The 12010-nt window shown below is 39.1% G+C and overlaps 1 protein-coding gene across 3 annotated transcripts in view; it reads right to left on the bottom strand.

The window, feature by feature from the left end:
• The window catches only part of fbn1 (fibrillin 1), a 68618-nt gene extending 57654 nt beyond the window's left edge, over positions 1-10964 (bottom strand). For 2 of the 3 annotated variants that reach the window (XM_041981977.1, XM_041981992.1), the window contains exons 1-6: positions 10675-10910; positions 10180-10465; positions 8024-8106; positions 6484-6582; positions 5533-5628; positions 3757-3852 (exon numbers count right to left, since the gene is read on the bottom strand). In XM_041981977.1, the coding sequence (XP_041837911.1) occupies positions 3757-3852; positions 5533-5628; positions 6484-6582; positions 8024-8106; positions 10180-10370 (565 nt within the window). In that variant the 5' untranslated portion in view covers positions 10371-10465; positions 10675-10910. Of the gene's footprint in view, positions 1-3756; positions 3853-5532; positions 5629-6483; positions 6583-8023; positions 8107-10179; positions 10466-10674; positions 10911-10935 lie in introns of those variants that run through there. The other variant, XM_041981986.1, reaches the window with a different exon arrangement.
• Positions 10965-12010: the final 1046 nt, after the last annotated feature.

Below are 12010 nucleotides of genomic sequence, written 5' to 3'. Positions count from 1 at the left end.
TCCTTTTCAGTGTAACTCTAGTTTACTTTCACATGTAAATTCCTATAAATAATATTAGTCAGTAAATTAATGTTAATGTTAATGTTCCTTCTTGGGATAATCAGTATTGACCAATTCAGTATCTGAATTAGCTAAAACAGTATGTGTCACACTACCTAAAATCACTTCTACATTTTACTGGTAACCGATTTAGCCTTCCTTGAAGGATTATGCATTTTGAAGTAGCTGGACTAGACTAAGGGATAACTCACTGATTTCCACACAGAAAGTTTTGTACTCATCAATAGGAAAGGGGAGAAAAGGCAAGAACTACAGTCCCAAAATTTTTTAACAGGCTAGAACAGTTTTGGGTTTACAGGTAAAATTGAAGACAAGAGTTGTATTCCAGCAAAATCCACACAAGAAAGCTGCAGACTATATTTCTTTTAGCTACATCCAAGTTTGGGCACTTAACCTAAAGTTTTTGATGAAGGACTTGGGCTTGAGGAGGGATATTCAGTAAGGCATCTTCTTTTTTTAAAAACAAATACAGGATATGAATAATCTCAGTAATAGTTCTTCCAACAAAGTTCGGCTTTAAGTCAACAAACCATTTTCCAAATATCTAAATGAAGTCTACGATAACAAAACAACACCCTGTATGTAGAAAAATAATTATAGAAACAATGGAAAGGTTTTAAATGATGCCCATATAGGCTCAGTACAGTAGCCTGTTTCCCATCAGATTCAGGGTTTAGGTTACTGTCAGGATACCACAAGTATACATCTGCTCTCTGTGCAGCAGAGTAAGTATTAAAACTCGGGCAGAGTATGGAATAAAGTAAATACAAGGAAAGCATTTTAACAACAGTCAGCTGAGGTAAACGGGGAGAGGCAGACAGCTGCTGGGTGAAAATTGTGTCATTTCATCCGTCATCTTTCTGTGTGTGCACTGCATACAGCTGGGGGACCCACCCATGTCCCGTACATCTGGGAGTAATCACACATTTTTACACGCAAACACACTTAAATGCACACAGACACACACACAAAATCCCAGCTTATTTCAGATCCAAATCTGGCAAGCTATAAACTCAAGACACACCAAATCTTAAATAAATGGTTTACTGCTCTACTTTGGGAAACATGTTTGAGTATCTGATTGGGCAAACATGAATCCTCATATCGGGGTGGAGAGTTTGCGTTAATGTTTGTGCGTAGCTGCAGTTGCTGGAGAAAAGCCCAATAGGAAGTTGGCTTGATTGACTCCAAAATATATTTAAACCAGAACAAAAAATCTCTCCTATTTTTCCAAATTATTGTCAATGGTGCGTTCTACAGACATCTTCTATGTCCCTCCATGAAATAATTTGTGACCATTTGAATGTACTTGTGTGATTTGTGTTTCCATGCATGTGTTTTGGGGTCATATATCTGGGTGGGGTCTCCCCTATTGGCAGGTCAGCAGATTTTTCATCCTCCCAGAACTAACAAGTTGAGCATGCACTCAAACACGCACAAAGACTCACAAACACACACAAACACACACTTGTTTATCCATCTCCTGAGATTTGGATTGGGAGAGAGCAGGGGCTGATAGGGGAAAGCCAGTGAGCCATTAAGAGACAAGAGAATCCCTCAGCTGACAGACAGACTTCCCTCTGGTGCTCTGGTTGCCCTTGTTTTTTTTTTTTGGGACTGTGTAGCTCACGTGTTGCCACGTTTCAGGCCACTCTTTCACCACCATCCCAAGTGAACTCAGTGGCGTCATAGCAAAAGCTAAATTTTATTGCTCTGTAGCTTAAATGACTCTGCAGCAGGAGGAAAGAGCCCTGAATGCCGGAGCAGTATTCCTGCTGCATTCTCACAAATTCCACATTCCACCCTAAATCACATTTGCAACCAACAAAGAAAACGTTGATGTACCAGTCAGCAGTGGCTGGTGGTGGGACCACCGGTCAGCAGATCACCAGTCACTTTGGCAGCACACAACTCTCCAGCAGTGATTTGTTCATGTCCTAAGAGCAGCAGAATACTTCTAAATCCAAGAAAACCTGAGTGCAACTACTTCTCCCCTGATCAGATCACATGTTTGTAGAAAGCTCGTGTTCTTCCTAATGTGATAAGATCAAGCCATAATGGGGCACGGTTCTGTAAATTGCATTAAAAATTGAATGGGCTGTGCAAACACATGTGCTTTATGCATGTGCTAGTGTTTATGTGAGCGCACAGTGACTTTCCCCTGAGAGGTGATGGAGCCAAGCCAAAAAAATTCCAGTGAAAGTAACTTTGCCCAAAACGCCACTGTATCCATACGACTATGTACTTTACCTTTTTTTAAATAACCAAATGCAAGTCAAATGAGCAATAATGTAGAATGGGTTTATAAATACATATTATCAATCTATTTATAGATATTTTTACTGAAAAAAGTAAAGTAAATCTAGAAATAAAACTCAACAAAGTCATAAGCATAAATACCAAACATGCAGAAAACATGTGACGCTGCCACTTCTTGAGCCAACTAGTACTACAGTTAGTACAAGTACTAACTGATGGGTGGAACAGGGTTGAATTTGGCCAAGGTCCTGTAGTCAGTCCCAGACGTAACTGTATACATATTCCTTATTTTCATTCAGTGAAAAAGAAAAAAAGTTTTGTTTTCTTGCCTGTTTTGAAATGACATCTGCAATGACACAACAGACACTTGACCTCAATTCAGCATCATGTTATGATCAATGCATGGAGATGGAAACCAGGCCCCAAAAACACAGAAATTAGTACTCCAGTTTCACTCTAAGACACATATCAATAGAGCAGAAAAAGGCAGTTGACAGTGAGTGGCTTGTTTGCATTCTCCTCACCTTGCATGGCAAATCTGAGTTTTAAAACCAGATGTGGTATTTGCATTACAACTTTTACCACAGCCCTGGGTTTCTGAGATTCATTATGCTCTCTGTAAAGTACGAACATCCTGAAGATAATGTGCTGAAAAAATGTTAAATTTGAATTCCTTAACAGTTATACACCATCTGGCCGAACTTCCACAGGAAAGAGCAAGATACCACAATGTGTTCCAGCAGATAAGGCCTGGTACTAAACCATCAGGCAACCAGATTGTACTTATTAGCTCCAGGGTTAAAACACACTAAAGTAAACCAAGAAACAAATCTAAAGGTAAACCCGACTGACAGGTCTCTGAAGCATGACCTTGTTAAAAGGGATGTTACTAATTAAAGAGTTCTGCTCCCAATCTAAATATTAGTGCTACAAGGGCAACACTTTGACTCTGAAAGGTCATCGCTGCCATAGACACTCAGAAAACACACAAAATACAGTCACACGTCTGCATATGCACAATTTTCTCTCAAACACTGTGCAGATTGCCCTCAGTTTGTGCTTGTATACGTTGGAAGCTTTGCTTATATGTGCCAGAGAGCAACCACAGGAGGATGGGAGGTCTTCAGTTAACAAACACACTCAGAAAGACATTACATTCCCCAGAGCGTCGTTTCAGAGCAGATGTGGAAAATAATGGTCATTTCTGAGCTCAAGCTTGACATGCAAATGTTCCACAACAAACCACATTCTTACAGCCGGTGGCATGACTAAGCAGTCACATAAAAACAACACACACAGTCACGTTTTCACAAAAGAAGCACATGTGGATTTGAAAACTGCCCCAGCAGCAGCAAGGCGTTAATGTAGGGCACAGACAGAATGTGATGTCAGATGAGAGGGAGAAATGCTAAGTTTTTTTCGTGTGGCGTTTGTTACCTCTCTCACACTGGGCCCCGGTGAAGCCATATGTGCACACACATCTGTTTGGAGCCACGCACCTTCCTCCATTGAGACAGCCATTTTCACAAACCGCTGGGGAAGAAAAAAAGAGACCAACAAACCATGAGACAGCACGAGGACTGCGCTGTAAGCTCCAACACCACTGTGAGATGTTTACATCTGTTTCTGATGTAACTCTTATACTTTTTTATTAGAACAAAGGTGCTAATTACAGGAGTTTAGGAACCGTGATGGGGCAGGAAATGAGCATAAACATTATGTTCATTATCTTGACCACTTTATTTTTAGGTTAAACTAAAAATAAAAACAGCCAGAGTACTGGAAATGATCATCTAGTAGCTACACAGAAATACACATATGGGCATATAAAACAAATATAGCAAGTTTTCATGGTTGTGTTTTAATCAGAAGGCTGTTTTGTTCTGTGTGAAAGAAGCTAAGAAGTGTTTGATTCTAGTATTCTCAGTCAAACTTGGCTGTTCCTGCAGATAACATCTGAGATAATTTTGGAAACAGAGAATGGCAAGTCAACAGCAAAGATAACAGCATTATCGCTGCTTTTAGACCAACAGAGAACCTGATTAGTTCTTGTTCACAAATCAGTTCAGGAGAACCACTTCCAACTGGTAGCTAAGCAACACATTCCATCCACAGCACCATTGCTACGCTACACTACAACCACAAAGGTTCTTAGTAGCAAAGGTAACACTTACAAGCTAATGTATTTTTGGTTGAAATGTTCAGAACTTTGTTCACAAATGAAAAGCAAACAGAGACAAATACTGTAAGTATATAAGTCGCCATTTCTTCTGTAGCTTTTCCCGGCAATTTGTACAATGCAAGCCCCCCCTGGCAAGTGTGCAGTTTCCTTGTACTTTTGCTGTCTATGTTTGTAAGAAATTAAAAACCAAAAACACTAACTTTTTTCTCACTAGCCATTAAATGTGCTAAAACATTCAAGGGGTCACAGTGGCTGCAAAGGAATAAATTAACTAAATCAACAAATCAAGCTGTTTTTGTTCATTTTAATGTTCGTTGATCTGTCCAAGCAAACCTCATGACCACACAGTCAACGTCATTCAATAATATTATAAACAGGTCCCATATAACAACATCCAGCACCATAACATTTAGGATAACAGCTTAATGTCAATTTCCTATTAAAAATGACCATTTGACGTTCTTGTTACTTTCTTATTTTGTCAGCCCTTTATATAATTAAAATTGCATCAACCCTTGGTCACTATAAAAGCATTATGAGACTGTTGCTTTTCTCTAATAAAAATCCTGATTTTATGATCGTAGTATCATCTGACACATCCCTATCCAAATAAGCTACAATTAACATCTGTACAGTGATTACAGCTGTATTTACATGTGCAATGATTGCCCACAGAGAAAGTTAGAAGTATGCAACATTTTCACATGCACAAGCATTTTACAGAAGCTGCCTGCTGGTGCAGAGTACAGGCATGAAGAAGGCTTTCCCACAATGGTGGAGAGACTTCGTTGTACTAGAGTTGCTTTTCCTTAAAGAGATTTTTAGATTTCTTGCTAGTTGATGTTTTAAAAGAGTGGCTGAATGAGTCAGGAAAATATCTTAAATCAGACAAAAAACATTTGTTTTGGGCCAATAGCATTTAAAAAGTGTGGATTTCATAAATATTGCACTTTTTGAGAGAGACTTTAGAGAAATGCAAAATCATGTTAACATTAACTCTTAAAATTCAGGTCAGTCGCAGTGATTCTTACGTTGTCCACAATGGTTTCCCACGTAGCCTTTCTGACACAAGCAGTGGTCCTCTGCACACGTTCCCCCGTTCATACACCGAATGTTACAATGCTGGACTGTGGGCAGAACAATACAAACACACACCCAAGGACATACACACAAAAGCAATATTGGAGTTGATTTCAGAGTAGTCAAACACATCACATGGATCATATTTACAACATAAACAATTTACTGTGAAGCATTTCTCAACAGTCAAGCTCAGATGTCATTTTCTAGAAATTTATGGTGTGCAAAAAGATGAGTGCACTGGTTTAAAGTGCTGCAAAAGAGAAACATGGGTGAGATGTTGACTGTGGACATCTTCCAAAAAGCACACACACACACACACTCAGTCCACACACATACACACAACCCACAAGATTGGCTGCTATTGCAAAAAGGTTATTGCACCATATATCAATTGCTACAATCTTAGTTAGTGAAGTTTCAAGGGATGTTTTGAGAAGGTTCTTTGGCCTATTATCTTTTTGTACTTTGGTGCCCATTACTAATGATGGGGAGAAAATTTCTTAGAAAACAAATTAAGGCATTGTGTCATTTTTAAAACTAAAACTAAAAATTTAAATAGCATTTTCTTTAATTTTCATTCTGCAGGGAAAATTGGATGACATGTTTGCATACTTCCTGTCATCTACCATCTGTCACTGCTTGTCATGTGGTGTAATGTTTTTCCAAAGATTACAGTCCTTTTATCATAAATGTGAAGACAGGAGTTGGCTATGGACCAAGCTTTCCCAAAAAAAAACTTTCAGTTTCAACATAAACTCCTCTTTGCATAAATCATATTTATCTATTGGCTTAGTGCCAGTTAACCTCTAACCTGTGCACAATATATAACATAAAAAAACATGTCAGACTTTAAAGGAGTTGGAAAGACATTAGTTGAGAAAGAGGAGGTGCTGAATGACCTGACTTGGATCCACAGGATGAGGAAATTTGACCATTAGGGCAGGTGCACATGTTGGGTCTGGAGCAGAAACCATCTCCACATGAACTCCGGCAGATTGCTGCAAATGGAAACATGACACTCAGTCAAGCTACATAAAAATGTTCTCTGCGAAGTGTAAGACAAAACAACAGTGCAAAGCTTCTTTTTGCAAGTCGTATTTTCTTGCATGTGAAAATATTCATGTTATGCATCTGCTGCTTGTCAGCCTGTCTGCTCCAGGTCTAGAATTTCTGCTCAGAATTTCACTTGGTGTAACTCAGACCAAGAGCTTAACCTCCTATTGAACCCCTACACTATCATACCTGAAAAAAAATCTCAAAGTTAAACTCCAAAAAAGGCAAAATCTTCATTTTAACCTTCATCATATTCACATTATAAAAGCCCTTTTGGCACAGGAGCCAAGCTATTTTTTGTTCTCTTTCCCACAGACTGCTGTTGGCATGGTCCACTGCCCCCAGTTCCCATCAGGTAAAGTCCAGCCACTGACCCCTTCTCACTGAACCCCACTGCTAAACAATGTCATTAGAGCTGCGACCGGCATTCAGCCAGCTAACCAGCCAGAGTACAATCGCACACCTCTACAGCCTTCCTGTCTGTTGAGGGAAAGAGCAAAAGATGGGAGTCAATACTGAGAATGAGAAACTTTACCTGACAGAAAAAAACACTTTCAGAATAACATTGTAAATGACACAATTTTTTTTTTACTAATTTACAGTTTTATTCGTAGTCATGATACCAGTTTACATCACCACTACTTTAAACAAAATTTTAAACAAATCTGTAGCAATGTTTTGTTTTAACCTGAGCAAAATCCCATTAATTCAGGCAGATAAATAAGAGGCATCAAAATTTATTATATTAAAACTATAGGTATGTTACAAGAAACTCCCTTTCACGCACTCTTGGCATATAATCCTAAAAACCTAAATCAGCTCTACACTTTACCCTGATCACTCTGTTGAAGTAAAGCTAAAGTGGAACATGAGATCATTACCATTTTTCTTTCAGAAAATAGCATTTCCCTTGATGCACTTTCTGAATGCTCTTGTTTTATATGCAGCGAGCTAAAATATGTTAAATAGTTTACTATATTACACTATATACTATACTACGAGCTGTCATCGGCTATTCTCACTCATGACATTTCTAGAGTTGCTATTTTAGCAAAAGGTGTCACTAAAGTTAAATTAAGTTTGACACTAAATAAAAAAAAATACTTGATCAGTCCATCTAAATTGTAACAACACTCTGAAAAGTGTTGGCTGTTATTATTTCTTAAATACTTCTTTAATAAGTGAAGTTTGTCTCTTACCAGTTTTACATGGTATTCACTGATTATTGGTGTGTTTCTAATAAAATATGAACTCATGCTGATTTCTTTCCCAACAAAGTCCAGCATTTCTATAGTTATGTGAGCAAGCATTGCACTTGATTTTTCCTGTCCTAAAAACATAACTTTAAGCATGACCAGACGAGAGAAGAATGGAGGTTATACTCACGAACAATGCACTGGTTTCCTCCAGTAAGAGTCTTCCACCCTGGGCAGCAGTATGCATTGTTCCTTGTGCCGCACACATTCGGTCTGCAGAAAATTTTGTATCAAAAGGTTATATTTTACATTACATCATTACATTATATTTAAATTCCCCATAGATTTGCATTGAAGGAAATAATCAATTTGAAGTGAATAAACTAAGCTGCATAGTGTACACTTCCACTAGCAGAGCATCAGAAGTGGCAGAAACAAATCCAGACGAATAAAATTAAACAAATGCTGCAGTCATAAACAAAGGAAGACATCCTAAGGAATTACATGTCTTTCTGAATATCTAGAACAACCCTAGTCATTCATGTAAGTTTAATCTTTGGCAGGTCTGACATCATTTTAATATTTGCCATGTCAAACAAATTCAAAAAGTTGTCCCCATGTCCCTTTATCAAGTGGATATCAAGTTTTCAGTGGAGAGCAGAGCATTCTGACCAGAAAGCTAACAGCTACTCAGAACAGGTTTACAGAAAACTCATTTTCACAATTTAAAACAACTCAAACCTAAAACATTTCATTGCATTTTGAGCAAAAAAGTACTTGTTAGTACTTCACCTAATCCTACTCCAAAACTATTACAACAACTCTTTATATGACATTAACATCACTCTTGACGCCCTCTGCAAAAAAACTCATTTAAAGCAGCAGGAATAATGACACATTGGTCATTGCCTGTCAGTCAAATTCCAGCTCATCTTTTTCTCAGTCCAATTCCAGAACCATTTTCTCAAATTAGACAATACAAGGACCCTCTCCAAATGCTCAAATTTGGTTTTCTCTGACCCCCCCAAAAGCTAGAAAATAGTTTTCCGAAAAGATCTTGTCCAACAGCACATTACAGTACAACATTTGTCGTTTACTTTGCCAGAGGTTCTCGGGCTTTTTTAAGCCTATGAACACATGAGCAGTTCAACTGGAGTGATTTTCCATTCTTTTTGACTTATGAATAAGGAGCACTGTAAAAACTTCAGCACTCCAAGGTTCAAATTAATCCTCTCTAAAGTCCTCTTGTGATCCACTGGAACCTTGTTTGGACTCTGTGACTATCCTATGATCTCTTGCTGTCAGTCATAGACTACCTTCCTACCAGACATGACACTTTTTAGCACCTTTTCATAAATCTAATGCAACTGTAAGAAATATTTCACCAGAAAGTGGACATTTGGGTCATCCTGCCACCTACAAGTCTGACACATGTCTACATATGTGAACCTGTGATTAGCCACTGAGCATATGCTGAGGTCAGTGTATACACTGCACAGTATAACTCAGAACAGATCCATGAGGTGAATAATACACCACTTGAGTATTTGAAACAGTGCTAAGTCAGCGTGACACAGTATGCAGCCTATATGCACTTCCTGCCTCTGAACCCAGATGTTGCAATAGATTAACATGAAGCATGTCAAATAAAAATGCCTGTGGAGAATGCTCATTGAGCTGTCTATGACCTTCATCAGCTGTTTGCTGTCATCACTGGACACAGACATCCATTCTTTTCGTCATAGTTTTCCTTCTGTCTGTATTTCTTTTCTCTCTCACACACAATTTCTCTCTCTCTCTCTCTCACACACACACACACACACAACCTCTCCAGCAGTGACCCACTGTGTACATCTGCAGATGTGATTTATCCGCAACTGGGGTGTGGTGCATTTGGCTAAAACGAGGATTAGGCTGTTAGTCTCTTTCTCTCCCCCTCTGCCACAGCCACACAAGACCAATGGCCTCCTTTGTTTGGATGTAATTTATTATTGCACTCAGCAGGAATGTGGTATTCTTGCCAGTATTTAATTACTAAACTTTGCTCCAAACTTCCCATCACACACAATGTCACTCATGCGTCTCGGTCTGCCTTATTAAAAGACACACACACACACACACACACACACACACACACACACACATATACACGCACATATGCGTTTTGACCTTCAATATTCCTGAAGGACCAGAGAAGCAAAGACACCTGCTCCAAGGCCAAATATAATCAGCGTTAAAAAGTGCGCTTTAAAAAAATAGATAAAAGATGGCAAAAGTGAGGGACAACTGGAATTTGCTGCAAAACAAAAGAAAATAGAAGAAAAATATTGATCATTTCCATGTTACCCTCTGAGGACGTCCGTTCCTCCCCTCCTCTTCGCCCTGTTGGCTCTGGAGTCGGTTTGCTTGGTCACCAGCTCGCTGTCTTCGGTGTGCACCACCTCTGCAGCGGCTCCAACCCCGGCAAAGAGCGACAGCAAGGCCAACAGAGCCACGACCAACTGCAGCAGCCGCCCTCCACGCTTGCTGTCCGGCATATCCACTCTTAAGTGTACAACGCCAGTGCTCGATAGAATAAAAACTCTTCACAAGTTTCCCAGCCCCCTCGGACCTCTGCAGTCTGGAGTCAAAGCTGAAAAACAATAATAATTATTATTAAAAAGAAAAAAAGAAACATCTGGGGGAAGAGGGGAAAAGGAATGTTGCGCACAGAATCAAAACAACTCTTCTGCTCTCAATTATCTGCACCAGTAAGTTTTATTAAATCACAAAATCATTCAGGTCACAATCGAGTAAAAACGGAAATAATAACTTGTTATTTAATTTGAGTCGATACTTTACCTTGTCTCCCGAGTAGGAGATTCGCCTGGGACCCGACTGAAGACTGCTTCACTTTTACTTGCAGGTACAGCTGAATAAACGTTTGGAAGCAAAACTGCGGAGAAGAGGAAAAGTCACTCAAACCAATCGCTGAGCTGCTATAAATAGATGCGCATTGTAACTTTTGGAGTGCAGTGGTGCGCATCCAGTTGAGTTGTTGATTTTGCACAGATAAGTTAAAGGAACTGATGCATTCCAAAGGATGAGAATGACAAAACTCACAGCGTCTCTCCCTTCCTGCAGAGCTCTTTCCTCATCCCTGCTCAGCTCAACTTTCCCCAAAACTTTTTTTTTTCTTTTGTGCGCTGCTCTCGCGATACAAAAGCTTGAGTTAAAAAATGCACTTAAAAGCCAGGACGTTTAGTTGGGTTTTTATCTGTCACAGTAATGTTATCGTGAGCTAAGACGCTTATAAATCGGTTTAAGACACTAATAAAAATTCATTCAACCGTTTTTCCATCTTTAAATAGGCTGTAATGCACCTGTTTAATGTCTAAATGCAGCGAAAGTCACTTAACAGTAGACTTTATTATATTACAAAGAGCTCATTTAAGTGCGATAACGTGTAGATTAGTTCTTACTCAAAAACAGACCAATTTTGGGGTGTTGTCAAGTTTGGTATTGACTGCAAATATTACTGTAAACCATTATCATTACAACTTACTGCACAGTATGTGCAAAAGCTACTTCTCACTTCTATATATATGACCATTATAACAGAAAATGTGTGCAGCAGTTTATTGGAATGTTTGAACACTAATAGAAACAGCATTTAAAGCTAAAACAGAGTTTAGACCATTCTAACGAGACTTGAAGTCAAAATTTGGTATGACCATTTCTTACACAGGATTTATTTTAATATCTTTACGTAGTCATCAGGAATAGTTCTAGAGGCTCAATGAAGGATTTTCCAAAGCTTTACTTTGACTGTTGGTTGCCTTTTGTTCCATTCTCTGTCCTTATGATGTTGAAGTTTGGGCTCTGGGGGAAGATTCATCACTCCATAAAACGTGTTGCCACCAGGGCCGGTTCTAGGAATGCATACATGAGGGGGCAGGCATAAATTTGAAGGGGGCATTATGAGTACATACTTCAGCATTTTCTTGTTGTTGTTTTTTAAGTGTTTCTTTAACGGAACTGTGCTGTTAGTGGAGTCCAACTTCAAAGAAAGACCTTTGACCTACTCTAAGACCTGTCCAGCTTGGGTGTCCCACCTGAAACCAAAGCTCCTGCTGGTATAGCTCTTAGAGTCACTGAGGCACGCAAACCCCCTGACCACAATAAGGTGGCAATCCCT

This window comes from Melanotaenia boesemani, chromosome 1, assembly GCF_017639745.1.
Source record: "Melanotaenia boesemani isolate fMelBoe1 chromosome 1, fMelBoe1.pri, whole genome shotgun sequence".
Lineage (NCBI taxonomy): Eukaryota > Metazoa > Chordata > Actinopteri > Atheriniformes > Melanotaeniidae > Melanotaenia > Melanotaenia boesemani.
The sequence above is the reverse complement of the archived record's forward strand: the minus strand, read 5'-3'. Positions and strand labels throughout refer to the sequence as shown.